The sequence below is a fragment of the Bacillus rossius genome, chromosome 16 (genome assembly GCF_032445375.1).
Source record: "Bacillus rossius redtenbacheri isolate Brsri chromosome 16, Brsri_v3, whole genome shotgun sequence".
Taxonomy (NCBI): Eukaryota; Metazoa; Arthropoda; class Insecta; order Phasmatodea; family Bacillidae; genus Bacillus; species Bacillus rossius.
Genome location: NC_086343.1, coordinates 23172110 through 23196749, shown reverse-complemented (window position 1 = coordinate 23196749; position 24640 = coordinate 23172110). Strand labels below are relative to the sequence as shown.

At 39.2% G+C, this 24640-nt stretch overlaps 1 protein-coding gene across 4 annotated transcripts in view; it reads right to left on the bottom strand.

The window, feature by feature from the left end:
- LOC134540013 (GPI ethanolamine phosphate transferase 2) overlaps nucleotides 1–10180 on the bottom strand; it is a 28497-nt gene extending 18317 nt beyond the window's left edge. For 2 of the 4 annotated variants that reach the window (XM_063382438.1, XM_063382439.1), the window contains exons 1-4: nucleotides 10036–10178; nucleotides 8847–9006; nucleotides 5698–5899; nucleotides 1610–1819 (exon numbers count right to left, since the gene is read on the bottom strand). In XM_063382438.1, the coding sequence (XP_063238508.1) occupies nucleotides 1610–1819; nucleotides 5698–5899; nucleotides 8847–8992 (558 nt within the window). In that variant the 5' untranslated portion in view covers nucleotides 8993–9006; nucleotides 10036–10178. Of the gene's footprint in view, nucleotides 1–1609; nucleotides 1820–5697; nucleotides 5900–8846; nucleotides 9007–10035 lie in introns of all 4 variants that reach the window. The other 2 variants (XM_063382441.1, XM_063382440.1) reach the window with 2 other exon arrangements.
- Nucleotides 10181–24640: the final 14460 nt, after the last annotated feature.

Below are 24640 nucleotides of genomic sequence, written 5' to 3'. Positions count from 1 at the left end.
CAAATCAGTTTTGGCATAGTACTTTTTTTTTACAACACTTCACAGGAGTGTAAATGAATTTGAAGTGGCAATTTTTTTTTCTCCCACAAGTTTGTTAAAGAAAGATAGAAAGTAGTGAAAATGTGCACAAAATTACCTATTACAAGTCAGTTAGAATGTAATTAGAGTTACCTTAAAACCAGAAAGTGTTCTTTTATTTTCTGTACAAGATTTTTAAATTATAATTTTTTTAACTTTATTTTATTTCATTTTAAATGAAGAGATTCAGTGTTGATTTGATTTTTAATGCCTTTGTTTATTTATAAAGGCACTGCACTATTCACCATGCAAGATTTAATGACCATCTCACTAAACTACTGTAATTTTTACTGTGATACCAGCTGTATTTCAAAATGAATTTTTTTTTACTATACAGTCAATTCTTAAATAAAGCTCTGAAAATCCGCAGTCTAAACTGAGCATTACAGCAATACTATGCATATAAAATAATTTTAAAAAGTTAGTAAGTACTCACACCAAAAAACACAGATAATTTTAGGATCAAGTTATACAGTAAAATCTATAAAGACTGACAAGGTAGACCATTCATAGGATTTCATGTTTTGCGTTTCACTATTGTATCGTTAAAATAATTATTTTTTTATAAAAACATGGTATGCAATATGATTCTAAAGCATAAAATTACGTTATGTCAGTCTAAATTTGCACCTAATGATATTTTAAATCATATTAAAATGTACATATTTGTTTTGATGCACCTTCTCTGGAACAAGCTTTTGTAAAATACCTTCAGGTAAAACTTAGGTGAATAACTTTCTCGCATCATAAACAGTACTTGGCGTAAAAAAATAAGTATTCAGGATGTCTAAAAATACATGTAACCCATTTTAGTATTTTACAGGAAATTTTGATAAATTTATATCACAGGGTCATATTAATGAATAATAAACTAAACTAAACATAATACGAAAACTATAAAATACTATATGTATGAATGTGCCGATTTTTCCGTTGGAAAGCTAAATAAACACTTTTCAGAGATATAACTCATATGATTTAAGTGAACAGACAGTCTCTAAACATTGATTTTTAATGTGCGAATAAAAACTGAAGCAAAAGGTAAAAAAAAATGCAATTCAATTATCACGACCTCGCACCCGAAGAATAGTAACCTGTCTATTGTCTACAGCAACCACGCGGGATTTGCCATGTTTGCCGTCGGCTCGAGGTCACCCAGGGGGCGTGTCGAAGTGACGAGGGTTCAGTGACTCTTCGAAGGGGAACGAGGGACGCCAAAATGTTCGAAGGGGCAGCGTGGTCGTAAGATACACGTGATCTCCAGCTATAGATTATTGCACTTGTGTTCCGCGGCAACTTTTCGTTGCAGGAATTACAGCTATTCTTAATATTATTAAGAATCAACATCTGACAACCGTTTCCGCTCTAAGCTGCAAAAATGAACTACATTTCTTGACGCGAATCACGCATGGTTTTCGCATTCACGTCTAGGATTCTTTACCGGAGCAGCTACGTCTACTATCATTATACTTGCAGAGCGAAAGGGTAACCTTCGCTGACTCTCCCGACCAGCACAGCGGGCGTCGCTCACCTCCGTGTAGTCGCTGACGAAGAAGGACGACGTGCCCTCGCTCCTGGCGAAGCCGCGGGGGAACAGCTTGAGCCAGGTGTCGTCGCCGTAGAAGACGACCTTGAGGCCGTGGGCGACCGCCTGCCCCACGAGGCTGTCCTCGCCCACCTCCGGGCTCCCGAGGTTCAGGACCACGTCCACGAAGCCGGGCACCGAGCCGGTCGTCAGGGCCTGGCGGTGAGACGCTCTTTTTCAAGGGCACTTACCCGAGGTCCGGGCACACGGGCGAATCACAACATTCCACTTCATTCGCGGGTTCAATGACCTGCAGGACGAGCTCCCATAGTTCTACATATACACTCGGTCAAATCCCAACCCGCTCATATTGGCTGCTGTCTTGTGAGACGTCCCAGCGTAGCAGCCCCTGTGATTCGATAAAGCTTCGGTCGGGTGTTTCTCGTTGGCCTCAGAGTGATCCAGGTGAGTTGCGAGCCGACGGCAGAGGCAGCACCGAGGTACAACTATTTGTATTTTAGCCTGTCGCGAAATGAATTCGCGAATTGTTCCGGTCTCTATTCCACTTCCAAAAACAATTTTTTCGTGTCGTATTCTCCGTAGGATAACAGAAAAACACCGTGTGTGGCACGTAAATGCGGAGCGACAAATAATTACTTTTATTTTTATCTTTTTTATTGTAAAATGTCCACCAACAGTTTTGTAACTTTCGCGGCAGTCGCAACACAAAAAAAAAGAGACACTGTAAAGACAAACATTACGCTAACTAACAACGCTAGCAATAATACGCAAAAAATATACAATGAGGTGGGCACTGCATGAAGGGTAGGCACAATTTAAATTAATTTTATCCATACATTTGATTATTAAAATAAAGCTGCAGTCTGAACTGAAAATTACAGCAGTACAACTATGCATATGTTAGAAATAAAAAAATGTTAGTAGGTAGTAGGTACTCACACCAAAATCACAGGTAATTTTAGGATCAATTTATACTGAAACTTTGATTAAGACTGACAAGGTACACCACTGATAGGATTTCATGGTTTGCGTTTCACTATTGCATCGTTAAAATAATTTTTTATTTTATAAAAACAATGTATGCAATAGCTTCTAAAGCAGTGTATAGTAAAACACAGCAGTAAGCAATACACACAGAGCAGGCTTTACAGACATGTAATCACCACACATTAGGCAGGCATCACCTACTAATGGACAGGCCTAACACTACAAGACAAAGCCTTCACAAAAACTAATGAAACAATATCTCAGCAACATGAAACAATAAAAAGATGTGAAAAAACATAAAAAAGTTTTGAGGATTTCTGTGACTTCAAAACTGTGCCTAATGATAACTTGTCCTACATATAAGGCAAATAAAGAAGGCTCATACCCGTGCATGACAGTTCATCTCATCATATTACTTTTTTTGAAAGATTGTTCAAGTGCCTTGCCTATCTGGACACATATGATGTGCACAGATTCATAAAAAGAACCATGTAATTTTAAAACTGCTCAAGATAATGAGTAGTGTCCACATTGGAATGGCATTTAAGAATACGCTGAGGGCAGATAAGTAGTTCCGTTTCTGTATTTAGTTTATAAACTGTTTACTTTTAGAAAAGTGAACATGGCTAGTAAAGTATGCATTTTGTTTTCAGAATAATTTTTAGGCATGAAATTTCTAGTCCAGATCCTTGAAAGTACTCGAGGGAATTGCAGTACATTTTTATCTTCATGTCTTTGCTATATAATATTATGGTTACCACTCAAATATCATAGTTTCCCTATGTACGATGAGAAAAATGTGTAGTTCAGAGCCTTGTGCTTAGAGGCGACACAGCGCTAGAAGCACCAGGGGGTGTCGCACTTATCATTCCACCTCACTAACACACATACACTCCTAACCAGGAAGGCCTCTTATGCGGGGGATGTGAAACAATGCAGTGGACTGATGTCCAACACCGTTCTAAAGGACCTGGGTTCGAATCCTGGTTCAAACCATTCTGATTTCAGTTTCTGTGATTTCCTGAAATTGCACTATACAAGTCTTCAAAAATTCCTCAGTGGATACCATGCTGCTAAACATGGAGTGAAAGTGGGTGGTATTCTAATGAATATTTGGTGTGGTGCTTTGCAGCACTCATGAACTGATGGAAACTGAAAAATGTATGGAAGTACAAACACATAGGCTAAGCGAGTTCATCCAGATGCCAGACACAAAGACAAAAATTTAAATATAATAATGTATATACAGCTGGTTGTATTGAGACAAACCTATGCTTAGTTCTCTGTTGCTGGTTGAAGCTTAAAACCAACTATTATTGTCTTCATACGATGGAAACATAAAACTGTTATTATCACAACTATATAATATTTAAATGAATCCCCAGACAAAATTAATCAGACCAAGAAGCTACCAATTTCAAATGCAGAACTTTTCAGTTAACATTAAAGTCGAGGAACTGCATTTCTTGAATTGCTGCGGGTGTATGCTACAGTGAGAATACAATGTTTCATTCCCACTTAAGGGCATTGGTTTTTTTTTAAAGGCTGATTAAAAATTCTGTTTCACCGACCAAATTTAGATTTTTTTTTCATGCATAAACATCTAGGCTCTTGGTATACTGCATTTGGTAGGAGGAATTTCGTGAAAATGGAATGGAATGTGATGAACAGAAATGTGACCCACAGATGGTAGACCCACGTGTAGCAACATAAACCTGTATATATTCACTTTCATAAACATTAAGGTACATACCAAACGTACTGGTGTGCCAAATCAAACTTTAAGACAGTAAAACTATCCTGGAATATCCGTATTTGGTAAACTAAAACAGTCATAGTAATAAGTAATATCAAGTTTTAAAATACGTAAGAAAACTGATATTACAATGATTATAATACATATTCTCCTTGCGATACGTCAAAGGGCTCATTATCACAGCGGTAAAGCATGCACTTGTCAACCTCATGGGATGTGGTTTGAATCTCATCATTGGAAAAATCTTTTTTTACCTTTTTTAATAACATTATAATATCATAATATTATATAATCATGTAGGATCAGCTCACTAAGGTTTCCTTGTCGAAAATGTGGTTCAAAGCCGGGGTTTATGGGTTTTGTGAAAATAAAAAAAAAATAGGAAATTAGAAAAACATTAAAACTTAATATAGGTATCTGTCAGTGTTGTTAAAAGTACTCGGAAAAAGTAATTGGGCTCAATTACAATTACTGTGGTGATAATGTAACTAATTACAAGTAAAAATTACTTTACATAGAAGTAATCAGTAAAATTACAATTACAATTACTTTCCGCTACCATTTTAAAACTGACCTACGATTCAATTTTTTTTACACTTTGTTACATTAATAAACATACATACATATATGTTTTGTTAAAAAATGATTAAATTTATTATCTTTAATTAAATGTATAATATTTGAGGACAAACTTGTTTGAATAACATCAAAAAACTTCATACAAGTAGCTACCTGTAATAAAAGTAACACTCTTTAAATTTTGGAATTGACCTTACAAAACAATTGCATTTTAAAGTTATCATCAGATAGATTCCCTCTCTTGATGGCAAAAACATCTTTACCAACACTAAAAAGACGCTCAACTGGAGCACTTGACGGCAGCGATGTGTTAAATTTTAAAAATGCAGATTTTAGGATAGGGTAATGTTGGAGACACTGCAAGTCACTTTGGCTCTTCATTTTTGATCATAGATGTTGTGCATACGATCGTAGCACTACAAGCGTAAAATTATAAACTTTACTAATACAAAAGTGTATGATCTTCTTGTTCTTAAATGTATTCATTATACGTTCTGAGAATAAAAGTAACGGCAAGTAAATATAAAGTATTGATTACCTTAATGTATCAATTACAATTAATGTTATGTATTCCGATTACAAGTACAAATTACATTTTTTAAATGTAATTCGTTACAAGTATAAATTACTTGAAAAGTAATCGTTACAAGTAATCCGATTACTTGTAATTTGTTACTTAACAACACTGGTATCTGTTGTATACAAAATAACAAGTGCAATGTTAACAAGCCGGGTGGTAAGCGGGGCCGACCTTTATCCGGGGCATGGTGACGGTGGGGGGGTCCGCCCTCGCTTGCAGCAGGCAAGAGTCGCCGCGCCCCAGCTGCGAGCTCACGTAGGGCATGCTGGTGGCTCCGGCGGGACCCGCGACGAAGTCCCAGCGCAGCGCGTCAACCACCATCAGCACCAGCCTCCCCACCACCCGCCCGTGCGCCTCCTCCTCGACCGGCAGTCTAGGGGACAGTCAAGGGTCCACACGCACATTCCGTTTTTAAAATACTGTTACTGTCCATAATTTTTATGATTCTGTACCAGGGCCGGCGCGTCCATATAGGCGAACCAGGCGACCGCCTAGGGCGCCAAGTAGCTGGGGGCGGCGCAGCACGACACACAACAGCTCATATAATATGTTTAACAATTATTGAAACTAGATGAAAATGGATTTTTGTAACAGTTTGGAATGTTTATATTGATATAAGTAACTATTTAAAGTCCACTGTGACCTGTTTATGATTTGTAATAAGTAAAAAAGGAAAAAAACACAAGCCTGCTTACATTTGATTGTTGACAAAATCTTAGGCTTACGTGATGTATTTTGAGGCAAGGAAAATTTTTTTGTGGTGTCCGGCGGGGCAAGGGGGGGGGGGGGGGGGGGCATTAAGGTTTTTCGCCTAGGGCGCCAATTTACCTTGCACCGGCCCTGTTCTGTACCCCCGCAGGTAAAGGACAAGCCTATTTCATTTTTAAAATGTGACACTACAGTGTTACTGTTCATACTCTTATGATTCTGTACCCCGCAGGTAAAAGGACCATGTTACAAAACTGATATGTTTTTGAGCAATTTCTTCGAAATTGCTTTGTGAAAGCTAAACACATCATTTTAGTCTATATCTGTCTACAAATACCTGGTGAACAAACTTCAGGACTTTTTCAGGACATTTAAGTAAAATTTTCTCACAAAATTTCATATTTGAGGGTAATTTTTATGTTGCTATATGTAATAAGCAAAATGAAGATACTAACGACAAATATCTAATTCTCGCAGGAACGTGACAATATTTGTGTTACCAAGCTGAAACCTTTTCTGAGATAATTTTCACGTGGCTTAGTGGACAGTCTCAACTGTATGTATTTAATGTGAGATTGTAAACTGAAGTAAAGCGTGAAAACAAAAATTCAAGTTACCTACGGACTACTGGGAATTGAAGTTTCATGTCTCTTAGCTATGTTACTATTTAACTATGGAATTTTTTTCGTGACTTTCATGGCCAGTTTCATTACGTTTTCGGGACTTTGGTGACTTTCTTGACCTGTAAGCATACTATATTTTCAAGTTTGATGTTTTAACTGTGCCAAATCTATTTCATAAAAAAAAAGTGGTGTCCTTTACCTCTAGGATACAAAATTTTGTTTATTCATAAAGGTAGTGTATTATTTCACAAATATGATCCTTAATATTTGTTTTAAGTATTTATTTGACCAACATAACGTTATTGTTACTTTGATTCATAGAGAATTTTTTACAATAAAATAGTTTGTAATAAGCATGTCTATAACAGAATTACGGTACTACATAGAACAAAACTAAATTGGCAGACATTTGTGTGTTTAAAAATGGAAAATCAGTACTGCTAAAAATTTTTAATAAATGCAAGAATCAAGCAAATTAAAGTTTTTTTTTTTCTTATTTATTTCGTTTACACGTGGCATTCATTGAATTTAACATACTAAAAGATTAAATTATAGTGAAGAGTTAAGTTTTGTGAAAATGTTGAATGGCATTTCAATGATAAATGGTGTATTAACTTACACTTCGTTGTTAAACGGTGAATTAAACAAGCTTTTCGGTGTTATTTCAGATTTATCACAATTCAAATTCACCACAAAATCCTATCCCTATAAATTCAATTACAGTTCCATTTCACTGACTACGAACATATGAATGAAAGATATGTTATGCCTAAGGCTTGCTCTCACAAGTCATGTTGGTTATTTGATTTTATAGTCATTATTATTATTTAAGGACCCTGCCTTCCTGAAACAAATAAGGTGTGCTGAGCTTCAGAAAAAGAATGCAATTTAAAACTGTTCAAGACATCCGAGTGGAGTCTGTTTATGAAAAGCATTTCAGAATACGCTAAGGGCGGAAGAGAAGTTTTGTTTCCGTAATAATTTTTTTTTAAATGGAGAGTGAAAAAAACTAAACTGTGGGTTCTCTGGATGATTTTTAGGCATTAAAGCATTCAAGGAACTTGCATCAAACCTGTAACTTAATTCCTACGCCTGTAAGCTATGGTTACCGCTCGAATTACATAGTTGCGCTATGCACAACTTCATGCCAGTCCACAGCCTTGCGCTTAGAGGCGACACCGTGCTAGAAGCACCAGCGAGCGTCACACCTATCATGCCGCCTCACTAACATAAAAACACTCCTGACAAGGCTGCATTGGTACAGGGAAAATTCCTTATTATTCTGAACCAGCAAGTAGCTTCTACAAACCGAGCAACCAAACTGATTGTTTACCAAATTTAACTACAGTACACTCCCGATTATCCACAAAATTAAGTGGCAGGGCCACCGCGGATGGTGAAAATCGCGGATAATCTGCAAAAGAGCCGAAAATGGGAAACAAAAAAAGGGAACATTAATTTCAACTTAAAAATCTAAAAAAAAAATGTGTGTACAGTAAAAGTTACAATTAACAGTAAAATAATTTTTATTTATGCTGAAAATTTTATTATTTTACTGAATAATTAACATAACAGCAATGTAAACATAAAAGTGCTCAACCATACGACTAGAAACAAAGCGCGACAGAGACAAAAATAGCAACGCATGCCAGCCTACTGCGTGAGTCCTGAGAAGGCCTGTGGCGTTTTACTGTATTCTGCACACAATACACTCGTCAGATAGAGTTCAAATTTGCTCACTTGTAATAAAATACAGATTTACATATGTGATGTATTTTTTCGTAACATGCGCGGATAATAGGGAGTTTACTGTACCATATACGAAGAAAACCCTCGAATTAAAACACAATCACACTCCATTCTTCATAAAAAAAATATCTGTCTCAAAACTTTCTATGTGATTGGGTAAAAAAAAAAGGTCAATAAAAGCATGAAAAGTTTTTAACAAAAATAATATTATTTAGTTACAAATGTGATCTTCAAACATACTGTACGTCGCCGACTTGAGAAGGCCAGTCGGCCAAGGTTGCGACGCGTCCATCAGGAACCCTGAGCGGGAAGAAGCCGCACAGAAACAGCAGGATGCCGAACACCGCTTGTGCGACGAGACCCAGGGTCTGACTGCATGGATGCATCAGGCTCCGGCAACCTGAAGCAACGGCAAAATAAATGAAAGCGACAGGTAAACCAATTTTCTCTCTCTCTCTCTCTCTCTCTCTCTCTCTCTCTTTCCGTTCCGAATTGTTTCGGAAATGGGTTTTACGTTGCATGGTTACCCACAAAGACTTAAGGCACCGGTAAAAGTTTTGTGTCACATATCCAAGTTTATCCCTCTATCCTGTGCTACATGAGAAAAAGAGATAAAACAGATTGTTAAGTTTTTTTAACCTTTTAAAAGATGGTGTATGATTTTTACTATTCATAATGAACAAAAATTGACATTGGATTTCAAATTAAACTCATAAAAAGAAATACATATAATTTCTTCATACACAGACAACATGACACAATCATAAACAACACGAAATACAACTTTTTTAAGGGGGAGCGATGGCTATTAAATATGTTTTATTTCCACTTTTTTCTCTTATTAAACTTGAAGATGTCATAGGACATAAACAAAAAATGATAACAAATAATGTTTTAGGTAAACTTATTAACAATTTTTTACTAAAATTTAATTTATTTTTCATATTTCTGGAATGATTTTACAGAGAAACCTAAAAAGTATGACTGAGTATTAAACTATGCCGATGTGTAACAATTTTTGTAGTGACAATTCCTAACAATTTATATTAATTTATATGGATGCTTCAAATGGAAAATTTGTGTTTTTAAAACCAGGTTTTTTGGATAAGTATTTTTACGTGTTTTATCACAGTTTAGACAAAATTTTACAATAAGAAAGCCTTAAGTCGGAGGAGTGTTATCTAAATATTTAACCACGGTGGACCCCGAAATAATTATCTACTGTTTCAGTAGCTCAAAATCCACATTAAAGATTTCTAATCATAGAATATATTTAATTATTAAATACTATTCCAATATAAAAACTGGACTTTAAAATTGAACTCAATAAATAAAACTATATAAAATTACGACATTCTTCCAAAGTTAAAATTTTCTATAAAAAGTACTAAACAAATATTATGAAAAAATATTTCAAATCGTTACTGACCATAAATCGCTGTAATAATCTTGACATGTACGCAAAATTAAAAAACAAACTAGGCGCGGTTAAGAGCAGACAGTGTTTACATTTATTTTTCCGCATGCTCTACAAGGCCATTACAACTATGCAGCCACAAATGTTTTTACAGTCTACAGCTTTTCGCTAAACAATCGCCAACGAACAATATTTGTTATATTATTGTTGGTCTTACATATCTTTTTCTAAATAGAATGCGTGTCTCAAGAAAGAGAGAGGCTCAGTTTTTAAAAAAAAACGTGAGAGAGAAATAGAGTAAGATGCTTACCACCGGGATTGTGCCAACTGCAGCAGACTACATGAAAAATAGTTATGATCTTCGTTGGAGCTCTATTTGCTTGCACCGGACATTGTAGCCGGTCTTCACTCTTTGGGCGTGTGCGGGGCCATGTATGTGCAAAAATAAAAACATACTCAGTGTCGCGGGAATGCAATGCAGTTATACAAAGTGAACAGATGCTGCCATTATTGGATGGATTGTCACCAACACCCACGCGAAAACCTATTACATTCCTTTTGATTAAAATGTATTTTTTAATACTTTTCTATATGTATTATTCAATTTATTTACATTACCATTTAATTATGAATTTTGACAAAACCCGTTTGAGCTTTCTCGAACCACACAGACTGCAAAGGCACATCAGTGTTACACCAGATAGTGGGTTTAGTTTGAGTATACAGAACAATGACAAAAGAGAGCTTGATGCCTTACTATAACTTAGCAAAAAAATTTATACATATTGGTAAAAATTACAATAACCAGTATTCTTATCTTTTAGTAAATTCTATCAATATTCCAGTGCAAATAGCATGCAGACAGGGCCACAACTAGAATCTCTGGCACCCGGGGCATGAATGGATTCATGGCCCCCCCCCCCCCTCTTTTTTTGCACATACCACACCAATAAAGCGGGGGGTCCGGGGGCCCTGCCACGGAAAAATGGTGCTATTTAAGAATTTTCCACACCTACATGTAACAGTTTCTCTGCTACTGTACCTTCCATGCATGAACCCACTATGTCCATAAAGTAGTCCGTATAATCACTAGACTTGTTCATTAAATATGTGGAGACATTATATTGTAAATCAGATTAGACATTCCTGGCATGCAAGTTAAAAAACATTTTACCGGTTACCAGTTATAGTAGGAATTACAATGCAAGCGCTTTCAGCGCCCCCACAGCTTTGGCCCGGGGCGTATGCCCCGCTTCCCCCCCCCCCCCCCCCCCCCCGCCAACTAGTTGCGGCCCTGCATGCAGAACAACACAAATCAAATAATTATTGTAATTTTCATACTTCATTACATCGACACTGAGTTAACATTAATAATCCTTGAAAAAGCTCATAAAATAGGTCTCCAAGTTTCAAATTATTGCATAATTTGACATTGTACCAACCATGGCCTCTAAGCCCGTTCTCCGCACCGCTAGTACCCGATCCCATTTTCGGAGCGCAACCACAGGCCAGCGGGAATGAGTCAGGCGAGCGCCTCGGGCGTGACCCCAATAGACGTAAAGAAACTTAAGGGCACGGAACCCCGGGGGCTGGAACCGATAAAACAATTAAGGGAAAAGCCATTGGGCAAAATTACTAATTACCAGACATTAAACAAGTGCGTCGTAGCCACTCCATGCGAGCACCGCACGCACGAAGCAGACAACAAACCTCATTAACATTCACCGCGGCCGCTGGCCTTAATTAATGTGCCCGTGGCAATGATCAAGTCGGATTAAGAGAAATCCCACTAAAACAATTCACAGTGAGACAAGATGTTAATAAATATACAGTCGCCAACTTGATGCCACAATTCGAATAATTAAATACTCTAAAACAATAATTGTTAAGCCTTAAGCACCCAATTACCAGGTGCTACCTTTTGATTGGGCACCTGGAACGTGTTTATAGCTTATAATAAAGCAAATTAAGTTAATATAAATTTTTGGCACCGACTCACAAAGGAGGCGAAACTTTCCCTCCCTTGCAAGGCGGCCATGTTCGGCAGTCTCCAACCACTCCGCGCCGGGTCAAGACGTGTGTCCGTGAGCAGCCTTTCACTTTGTTTCACCGATCGGTCATTCTGCAGTTATTTTAATACTTGTGCCGTTAATTAGTAAATTCGACACGATATATTTTAAATTTTTATTATGATTTTAAATTTTGTGTGGAAATTTTATTTGCTCTACTATAGTGTGATTAATTTGTTAGTCTGGTGTACTCCTCTGAGTTAAACTTTGTCTCAGTGCTCTGAAGCCTCTTTCCCATCGGCGTATCGGATATTTTGCTGGCCTAATCCCTGACATGCAGACAGCTTACCGTTTCCCCCGCCTTCAGTCACGCCTCAAGCCTGTAATATCATTTCTCTTCGTGACCCTAACTGCATAGACAAGCCTGTAGCTTGCAGGCGACCTGTTCTCAGAGACGAGCTGAGATTGGCCTTTTTCATCACGTATTAGTGTTATGTTCGCTCCTCTGCAGCCACGACGGGACGCTTGTTCTCAGCGTCGTTGCACTTTTACCCTCCCCCCCCCCCTTCTCAGTTCCAAGTAAGACCAATGACCGGTTGTAACCCCCTGGACAACAGTGACCGTCCCCAAGGTCTCTTCGCAAAAACGAGTGCCCTAAAACTGAGCACAAGCGCTACCTAGCGACCAAGTCGCGAACTTCTCCGCTAGGCTACCCTCTAGGGCGCCAGAGAGCAGCACCTGCTCTCCCTTGAGTTATATGGACGCCAGGGGTGAGTCGATTGTTTTCAACTCAGACCCCCCCCGACAGAGTTCTCTAGTGTCGCCCAGTGATGCCAACTTCAAAACTCCTGCCAAAGTTTTTGTCCGCCCGCATTCGGGCAAGTTCGGAATCTTTCGGCGGCCCAGACCCCCCCCCCCCCCACCTGTAAGAGCCGGCGGGCACTTTTAATTACGAGACGCGTTTCTCCGCGGGACACTTCGCGCCGCGACTGAAGACGGACCGTTTGATTATCGACGAGACTCTGCAAAACTTCCATCCGGCCGCAACCGACTATGTAGTCGCCTAAATGAGGGATGCTATCCCTATTATCTTTTTCAAGTAGTTTAGTCCGTCTGCGTAGTATAATATGTAATAGTTATTTTTTTAGCTTTTAATTTTTTTTTGAAATTAGAAATCATCCGCGTCCTGCCGCGCAATTCGCGAGCTCCAGACCCTGGCTGACTCCACGACTGCAGCGTGCTGGGAAACTCCCCTGTTTTGGTGAGTGATAATTCGCGACCCCCCCTTTTTTTTCCCTTAAATTTTTTTGGGCATTTTCTGCCCCATAGACTGCCTGTATACAAGTTCTAATCAGTTTTGATTTGGACTGTTGCAGACAGGGTCGATGACAGGGAGAGACTGATTGCTCCCATTTCGTGCCCCCCCCCCCCCTTCCTGTTCCGTGGGTCACATTAGAAGAAACTTTTCTACTACCCGACGTGATCGTTTGAAGACCCCGGGTGGTAATGTAAATTCAACATTTCCCCTTCACCTAGCTACGAACTATCTTAAGCGGATGACCAACCCACCAGCGACCAGTGTTTTCCTCAAGGACATGTAGAACGAATAGAACTAATTATCAATGTAATCATCGGATCCATCCAAGTTTGGGTGTGAAACTTATAATGCAAATGTTTATATTTCAAACTAAGAATGTAAATTGTTTTAAATAATCGCGGGCTGGCCCATTTTCGTTTCTCTTTTTGTTAATCTTTGAAACTTGTTAAAACCTTTTGTGTGTAAAATAATGGAAACAAGATAATTCATCAGGGCAAATAAAACAGGGAAACTATAGATCAAGTTAATCGTGTAGTTTTTATTTATTGATTTTAACGATCCCCCAACTTCCTCCTTGCTTGTTACAGGAAGTTCCTAAATTTTGTTTGTTCCCCACCTCGTGTCGCCTCTGGTAAATCAATTTATTTAACTTATTTTTCTTACCCAGCAGTTTCCAAGGCTCCTTTTAAAATAATTCAATTTTGAGGCACGAGGGGTGTTACAACTTGGTAGCAGAGCATGGTTTACTTGGTCTATAGGCATACCTGAATAATATAAGCATATATAAAATAAAAATAAAAGTAAAAAAAAATTTTAAATTAATTTTTGATAATAGCAATTTTGTAATAATATTGTAAACTGATCGCTGGTACACCCCGTATTTATATTGAGTTAAAATTTTAAAATTTATCTTGAGTTAAATTCCCGTGTGAACTTAGGCTAGCGCGTAGCGCGCGAGACGTCTTTCAGCCAGCCAGCTGTCCTCTCCCCACCGCGCGTCCCCGAACGTGCTGTTGACAAGGTCACAGACACCCCTCCTACCTTTCTCCTCGCCCGACGCCCGAGGGCCGCGGCGTCTGTTGACAGCTGTAATCTTGCCACGCGTGCGTGATAGCACGAAGTCTGCTACTCTCCCCCCTCCTCCACATGCCCTAGAGGTCTCTCACCTCTGCGGGACGTAACCAGACGTACCAACTCATTCGTCTGCCGGCAGCAATAGTTAACTTTTTGTATTCTGGGCACATACTTAAAACTTTTCTTTTATTTCACAGCTGCTCACGTCAACTCGGTGTGTATTTTGCGGGCCTGGGCTTATCCCGACCGCCTTCGTTAGTGGTTCCGCACCGCATCGCGGACCACGCCACGTACGGCACTGGCCGAGTCCAGCCAGCACGCTATCGATAAACCGCCGCCCATACGCCTGCCGGCTGCAACTACAAGTAAGTGTAATTTAAGGTCACACTCACTGAGCCACCCTAAGACTTTTGGTACTGGCCGTCTCCACAACACTCGCAACCGCGTCCCGCGAGACTGCCACGGCGAATTCATTGTGTGCTATTATTGTCGTGTTTTGTTCTGTAAGTAACGTATGTTCATGTAACTGTACAACGGCTCAGATGCCGCATAGCGCATTCACGTAGTTTTGTAGTGGTTCTGCCACCGCGTAGAGTATGCATAGGGAGTACCGTGTACCCATGCATACCACCGGAGAAGTATGTTAATTAAACGTAAATCAACAGAACCAGTGTTGCTTATAATTATTTCGTGCCACCCTGTCCTCCACACGGCCGAGCAGCCTCAGGGGATTTCAGGGCAGAGTACCCACGACCCACCATCAACGGCCTAGTGTCTCACTAGCCTGGCGCCCCCCGGACAACAGCAGCACCGCGATGCCCGTAGCGCCCGTCAAGTACTTCCCGGGCCCTCTACAGAGGCTGGGTGATGGCAAATTTAACAAAATATTTTATTCAAATGTATTAAAATAGGTAAAATCACAAATCCAAAAATACTTCATATTGCCACCACCCGGCGGTCCCGTGACTGAGAACCAGGTTGAACTTAGTGATGTGGAAGTAATGTACAATAATTTAAATATAAGCTTCGTCAAGGAGGTCTCCAGGTTAGCCCAGACATCTAACATCAGGGTTGGTGTGAGTTGCCGGCCCCAGCGTGGCTCACTAAGCTCTGTGGCTGCATCTGTTGAAGACCTTACTAACTAATGACAGCCTTGAATACTCCCTTCTTCACATTGGTAGTTGATTCCTAAGTAGGTTGGGTGGAGAAATAAGGAATAAAACAAACTTTTGGCAGGCGTGGTTTTATTCACACGAGCCGATGGACAGGTATTAAACTTTATTCGGTATGCTACAAATGACACAGGAAACACTGTTTACACATGTTGCACTTCACGTTACTTTTATATGACCTCTGGCAGCTGTCCTGCTATAGAAAGATTGTAATCTGTATCAGTCGGCCCTGTACTCTTTTTTAAAACTCCACAGTGCGGTCGCGCAGCGACAGAGAAGTTACGACAGGAGGGTCATGCCCTGCAACGCAAACTGGTCCAGGTATTCGTGGTAAATTAGGTACCGAAGGATTCAGTTGATTAATAAGATTTACCGGCACGCAAATCTCAGTTATATAAACGATGCAACTTTCCCATATGATGGTCATGTCCGCCTTGTACCACAAATTCCTGAAAACTGCCGCCAGTGGAGAGCTGCATGCGAGAGGAAATTCAGCGCCCTCAAGCGTCACATCCATAGAGCATTAATAAATGCTTGACGTAAAATTTAATATCTTAACAACTTACAATTTAAATTTGTGGGAAACGATTGACAAAAGATCCAAATATGTGCATATTATCTATATAGTAATTTTTTATTCGAAAATCACATCAAACCAGAGACTGATCGTCACTTGTAGGCTACTCCGTTACCTAGAGCCAGACTATTTATAAATTATTAAATACTCTCAGTGAGCACTACGTAATAAATCCGTCCTTGGGTCACTAAATGTATCAAGTCATTTAATAAACCAGGGACTCTGAAATTAAGTTACACAGTTGTTTTGAATATTTGCATCTTTACCTTAGATTGGAGTTAGTGTTTGGTGTGCTTGTGAGTGTGCTTACTGCAGCTTACTGACAGTTTTGTTCTGGCTATGAGAAGAGGCAGATGTGTAGCCTAGGGAGCTCCAACGATTTTCTTCTTTCGAGGTCGGTTAGAGCTTACATAATTAATCCAGTTTATTTTACAATAACACAATTTCAGTTGACATAGTACCTCCTATGGTATCTAAGTCTGGTTTCCAACTTGCTAATATCCCTGCTGGCAGCATGCACCCTCGCATCACATCTGTGCAGGGCCCATGTAGGAACACTGTAGGGAGGGCTCAGTGAATGCCCCCTCACTATATAATAATGTATATATAATTTTAATCTGGTGAAAAATCAAAAAACGATGCACTGTAAGGATGTGTGTGGCCCCTTCAGGGCATTATAGTAAATCAAAACTCATTATTTGTGAATACTGCATTCAACACTCTATGAAGGGGGAAGTTTAAGTATGTAATATTAAGTGAAATAGTCCAAGCAAGTGACGAAGGCTCTTCCATTTGACATAACATAAATAATCATGTAAATCATAAACTTGTTAAATTAATGTTCAATGCCATTTAATTATAAAGGAATCCTGTAAGTCTACGTAAGAATAGTTAATTTTTATTTGCATGGAATTTGCACGAGAGGATGCTCCCACCTCTCTCGCACCCTTCACCATCTCCAGAAGTCTGCTTCCATTCATGGTCTGGTGCACACGGTTGCCACTTTGATCGAGTCGTTCTGTTCACTGAGTAATTAAGTGGGAGCCTTGGTCTATGCTAACCATCGTGGCCCCGAACCATTTCGTAGTAAGAGATCAACCTTGTCCGGTTATGCTTAACCATCACATGACCCTCCCGCGCGCATTTTCCTTACTTACGCATTGGCTGACATCCGGCCGAGATCTGCGGGTAACTGTGTCGTGCACACACCTACCGACTACACTATCATTCTATACCACTGTTGGTGTGTAGAACTCACTCCACGGGACTGACCAGTTAATAATATCTCGCGCACTCTCCGCAGGACGCGTGGTTAAAGAAACTGCCGCAGAATCAGGTCACAAGTGTTTACAGTACATTGTTTTACGGTGTATGATGTGCCAACATGGATGTGTAGCATCTCGACAAACACGCATGATTAAATTTTACTGACCAAACAGTTTTAATTGATTGTTGTGTTTTCTCCTGTCCAAGCTAGTTAGGCATTAGCATATTACACTGAGCAGTGGAATGCAGAATAACAGTTATAATAGGTCATGACTCATGAACTATCGCAGCCTCTAACTGAGTGTACCACACGGGGCCGATGACCCACCCCTCTCTCATGTTTAACTCAGGAGACTAGCCTGGTGCTCGTAGCAGAAATTCGCATCCACTACACTGAGTTCACTCTGAGGTTTTGGACACAGGACCGCAGGTGATGCTACAGTGTCCTGATTTTTAAAAGTAGGCATTCAGAAAATTAAATAAACTTAATTAATATCACACAGAGTACATAATAAATTAAATTAACTCTCTGACCATAGCATTGTACTGCCATTAGAATTACTCTGGGTGATACAAATAATGCAGTAGAATTAAAGAACATTTACATTCTGTTTCACTGTATTTTTGAAGTGAATACTACCATTCAATAGAAAGATTAGTTCTACCATCTAATAACTTTCCAAATAAATCACTATATACTTTGTTTAGCAGTTTTCCCAATATTTCTATACCAAGTAATTTAAATGCAGTTTTTAGGAAGAAACTACACTACAAATAAATTGCCACAATTTTTTTAAATATTTTTAATAAATTACTGATATGAATCTTTATCAACAATATTTATCTTTAAATATTAACATTTAAAATGGGTGTCATTCAAAAACCCGGCATGCAGGCTCTAGTACCATATCTAAGATATCAAGTTCTCGCATGGTGCTCACACCACTGTACCGAAAATACGGTCCATAAATCTTGCTGAGCTTCGAGTGCTGCCTGATGGCTTTCATTATGCGCTTCCTTTGTTCGTTTGAAGCAACGAAACAGAAAGATTCTGCCGACAATGACAGTGGCACATCAAGTATACCCAGGCGACTTCGCACTGGGCTGACTGTCTCAAGAACAAAGACACGGCAGGAATGTGGCAGCATGCCCCTGGCAAACAGTGTTGCTACTGCATAAAAAACCGATCTGTGGCACATGTTCCCATCGATTCCCTTGCAGTCAAATGTCACTACGAGGTCGATGTCGAGGCATTCTACCTGGTACAGGATCACTTTGGTCGAATCCTCCTCAGGCCACCGATTAATCGTATCCTTCGGCAGGTGGTCGCTCTTGAAAAGTGTCACATGACTCGCCGGGATGCCTAAGGAAGTGCAGCAGCGCCACATAGCTCCAATATCTTCTTGGGAATTTTGGCAGAGACTCAGCAGGTAGATCTGGCAACCTTTGTCAGCTGAAATGCGCACGATGAATGGTCCGAAGAAGTTGCACTCGTTGGTTGGGTAGCCTACCACGACGAGCACTCGCCTCGGCTGCACCATTCGGAAGAAGAAGCAGTCTATGTTCATATGCACCACAAAAACAGCTATTAGGTACATGATAAAAATGCACACTGCGAAGTCATGTAGCAAGATTTTACCTATGAAGACAACATTATCAAGCAAATCTCCCGTTATCTCAATCATTTCTATCGATTCGGGTCGTCAGCAAGGTGCAGTGACTTCTGTGGACAACAGCAAAAAGAAAATTAAATAATACCCGAGCTTTTATATTTGTGTGAAGGCAAATCAATCAATGATTTCACATGGGTTATAATAATTCATAGATGTTGGACATAAATTAATTTTTTTCCCTCTTCATTATTGTAACGAAAAATATGATTGACACTATAACTTGTTGACAACTCAAATAAGTTGTTAATTACTCAATAAGCTGAAATTTTTTTTTTTTAAGAGATAGGCCTACACTTATTATAAAATACACATTTTTTATTCTTACACAGATTTAAATTAGAGAGAAGGCATATTTCCTATACCCACTCCTTTTTAACATGAAACCACTGTTAAGAACCTATGTGTAAGTACATCTAATCATTTACCACTCTCGGGTACTAATGTATTTTTTTTTAAATGCAGAAAGTCCATTCTACATAAACAAATATCAGGATATAAATAATGCCCTATCACTCCACTTATTTAAATATATTCGACTTTAGTAAATATTTGTTTTAAGTCTGAGGTTTTCTTAATGTGTGCACAACGAATTATTCGAAGATGTTATATTGATGAAAGGAAAAATTCCAGCCAACTATGCATATGTCCATAGGTTAATGTTTTGTTCGTTTGGGTACATTACTTCCATATAAGAATAAATTGCAATATCACATTTAAAAAAATCATTTAACATATAATAGAAAGAGTGCTGATGGAATTAATAGAATATTGCAATATAGCAAAAAATTCGGCAAGAAGACTGGGCTTACAGCAATAGAAAATGTAAAGAGATGCCTGAAATAACTTTATAAATGATACTTTTAACGAATTGTTAAGGCATGATAGTTTATTGAGATGAATCACATTCCGCCAAGTGATCCTGATTCGTAATATACCAGACAATCTGAGCCTGATTTTTTTTTAAATACGACTCTGGTGATCTTGCCTTAGTCATAGAGTTTTCTTGCCGACCTCCGTAGCGCAGTCGGATGCACACCGGCTTATGGTGCGAGGGGTCCTGGGTTCGAGTCCCGGGTAAGGCTTGGGTGTGACATTTACATGCTGATATTTGATTACCTACGAATTGAAATTGTTGAAATTGATGATTTCACTAAAACAAATTGACCCATTGGCTGTTTGGCGTAGAGCTGTAGACCACATTTAATGTAATCAAAAAAATTAAAAAATAGAGTTTTCTTGAGGTATTTTCGTTACTCTTGGACTCTTGCATTCAATCGTTATATCTTAGTGCCTTATCTAGTATAAACTAGAAACCTTTAACTTATAAACAAGGTCTTAATGTTCAGAATAAATCTGGCACTCCTTAGACACAAAAGTATTAATTATTTACATTTTAATAGCACCAATTTTATTTCTATAACTAATTATGTTACTATGCAAGTGGTAAATATATTTTGAAATTTTTAGTCTAAAATAACAAATATGTATACATACATAACTGTTTAAAACTTCTGAATGATGTTTTAAAATAGGTAGTATAATCTCAAATATATTTCTTTTCTTTTGATGTCTGTTCTGAACCTTCTAGAAGATAGTAAGTATAACAAAAACTAAACTATGTAATAAACAATTAGAGACCAAACAATGATTGAAAAATGTATATTTTTCCATAGAAAGAATATTAAGGGATATTGTTTGATTTTAGTGTTAAAGGTAGTGTAGAATTATCAACAAAAAAATTATATACCCTAATCTAATTTTAATACTCTTCACAATAAAAACAACCCTCAAAGCCAAAGTTGATATTATATAAATGCATCACCCTACATAAGGACAATTTCACCACTTTCGTATAAGAATTTAAACTGAACTTAACAACACTTAAGCAATTTTTAGTAGGTAACGAATTGCATTTCACCAGATATCTACACGTTTTTAAGATGGACAACCTTTTGCTTATCTTTAAACAGTCAATTTCCATATTTTAACTTTGTTAAAAATAATACAGTAGTCACTTGACCAAACAACCTTCTGCCATCGTCCGTGGTCTCGTGGCTGTGATCCAGGGTGAGCATACTGGGTGCTATCGTTAACTGTGAGATATTGAGTTTCCGGAAGGGTGCCAGACTAGCTTGCAAACGTTGAAAACTAAGCAACTGATGTTGCGTGTAGTGTCGGCCCCAGTGTGGCCCACTAGGCCCGAAGTTGCTGGATTTTATTGACTGAAATAACTATTTAAACAGGTACACACTCCCTAGACATTATAGAGGGCTGATTCCTGACTAAGTAACGATTGCATTCTGAAAAACTACGTGGTTCTATTCACACATTACACTTTGCCGTCACCCGCGGTCTCGCGATCGAGACCCGGGGCGGTCCTAGTGGTTTTCAGTGGCTCTAAAGTAAATCTCCGGCGGGCGCTAGGTTAATTCGAGGATTAACCGAGGTGGTCGTGGGTTTTTGCCCCTGCGTGTTCCACTAGGATCGATGGCTGTTGATGGTGGGAGGGAGTCCCTGCTTCTAATACGCACTGGCCCTAAACAGTAGAGAGGACTGTCTCCTAATTCTTCAGGAGGCGTTTACGAAATAAAGAAACAGTATTTAGTTGCTGATTTTTTAATTCCGTATCTCACAAAGTGTGGATGTGGCACAATTAACACGATTACACTTGACAAGAAACACGTTGACACTACATACCCTCGCACTGATGATCAATTATGTTACGTTGCGGCACTTGCAAACAAGATCCCTACATTGGTTTGTGGGTCTACGAAGAGTTTGGGTGGATTAGCGGCCACTCCCGTGCTGAACTGCAGATAACTTCGTGCCCCGGGCTCACCTGTGTGAGTCACGGGCCCACGAAGGTAATATTAAGGGGCAAAGTCTTTAAGTTTGTAGTCGGCAGTCGTATGCTCGACGAATTAGATTAATTTCTGTCCACGGGAGTCGGCCTGGACCGTAAAGTGACTGCGTCGCGAACCGCTCTTCCGCGACGAGCAAAAATTAAAGCGGCTGGATTAAGCCCTGCACCGGAAAAGGGCACGGGGGCATGCGGGGAGAGGAAAAAGAGGTTTTAATGAGTCATAATATTTACCAGCATGAAGAATCAGAAGCACAAAAGTTGAAGTCTCCCCGCAAAATCACACGTCCGCGCTGGCCCGTGAGTAAAACTCTACTGCCGCTTTGTCCTGGTTTGTGAGAGGGGGTGGAGCGTCATGACGCGCTGAACTTTCTAAAGTGTCGTTATTCCAATTTTATAATTATAATTAGTCATTATTATTTCTAGAATCCTCGTAACTTAATGACATCTGTTTTAATTAGTTGGCGGAAGGCCTATAATAATAATACATAATAAAATTGAGATTAATAATATTTGAAAATAAAAAGTCAAGCTGGAGACTGTCTGTCACTTGTTGACTACTCCAGTGGCTATTGGCAAGTAAAAACAGGGAGGTGAATTAGGTTGATTAAAACTGTGGTTCATTATTGGCGGAAGGCTGCAAGGGACATTCTGGACGTTTATTAATTTCGGTTTCCCACGGGGATAACCGCTGCACCCCTACGACGCACTTTCACTATTAAAGGTTGTTCTGTTAATCAAAAATCGCTTAATTACTCACACTAATTAATGATGCATAAGAACTGTTTGGTGGTGTTGGCATATGGGCATAATCTGTGAAAACACTCACCGACGTCGACGGCTTGCTTGACTCACGTGACTTGGACTAGGGTTGTGTTCCGTTAGCGGGGTTTAAACTGGCGGGTGGAGGCCGGGCTTTATGGCATTCGGAGGGACGACGACAACTTGATACATTGATATGCCTCACATTGACAAATTACACTCACTCTTTAACATGTACTTCATGTTGGTTACAATACATGATAATTAACCCTATCGATAGTCTTCCTAAGAGGAAGAAGTGCTGTGATTGGACGGCAGCCAATTCGGTGAATGGTTTAAAGTAACTCTGACTCGGATCGTAGCTACGAGATCCGTGAATCGACAATTAACTAAAAATCAAATTATGTGATGCCGGCAAGCATATGCACAACTGATTAATTGAAATTCTCTTCTGGAGTCAATCAGTCTTGTAAAAGTTTACTCCGCTGCTTGGTTATGTGGCATGGTTAAGTATGTAGATTTATAATTGCCAGAATTAACGAGATCAGTTAAAGAAGAGTTGTAGACTCCCCACGAAACAGTGTTCTTGTTCCTTAATTTCTATTCCTAGGCATGGGTCTCAAATTGCTGCTGCATTTTCAAGCATTGGCCTAACCAACATTAAATACACATTCTCTTCCACTCTCCGTCCCACCTACTTCAGTTCCTAGAAATCAGCCCCAGCTCTCTCCTCTCATTCTTTACCACCCGCTGCACTTGCTTTCCCCAACCTAGGTCACTCCGTAGGATTACTCCCAAGTACTTGCATTCCCCTACCTCCTGAATTTCTTGCCCCTTCCAATTATATATTTGCTTGTCATACTTTATGCTACAATTTATTATTGCTACATTCACATTGTTAAATTACCCACTCTGTGACTCTGTTCCTTTCCAACCATCATGTGTTCCTTTCCCATTTTATCCTTTCTTCATCAGCCCCTCTTCTGACCTGTTCACCTTCTCTTCCCCATATCCTACACTTTCCTACCAATCCTTCTTATTAATACCGTTCCCCCTTGCGTCTTCCTCCTTTATACTTCCCTTCGAATCTACTCTTATCTTTGTCCTGTCTGCATCCTCCCCCTGGGCAAGTTTCCTTGCCCAGCACTTGTTTTCAGTCCCTTCTCGAGCACCTATGTTAATATTCGCATACCTTCTCTGTCAAGTCCATTAAAGTATTGTATTCCGTATGTATTCCAGGATAGTTTCGCTATCATAAAGTGTCCTTTGGCACACCAACATGCTTAGATTTGTCTCTAGATGATCCACAAAATAACAGCATCCGAGTTATTGGCGCCAGTATTGGTTCACCATCTGGACGAAATCAATGAAAAAGTAAGATCTGTGCATGCATGGAATCTAGACAAACAGAACGGCAATGGATAGGTCACCAAAATCCAGTCCCAAAAAATAAGGGAATGGCTTTGTCCTATCATGCACTAGGCATATGGTTAGGGTACAGGTGTAGCATTTTAAACACCTAAATCATCAATTTTCTTGTCTTGGGTACTGACATAAACAACAATTCTGTGTTTAGTTTTTTACTGAGAAAAGATTTATTGTATTTTTATATTTAGATTTTTCTATTATAAATTTTATTTTTTATATAAACCTACAATTTCTAAAAAAAAAAAAAAAAAGTTTACTGTCTACACAAGCGTTCTTAAATTCAAATGCCGATCTCCGTAGCGTAGTCGGATGCACACCGGCTTACGGTGCGAGGGGTTCTGGGTTCGAGTCCCGGGTAAGGCATGGATGTTTATTTACAGTAAGAGATATGATTGCTACGAAATGATAAAGATTGGAATGATTTAGTTCTGGTTGTGGGCGAAAGCCGTTAACCATTCAAACTATAAAAAAAAAAAAA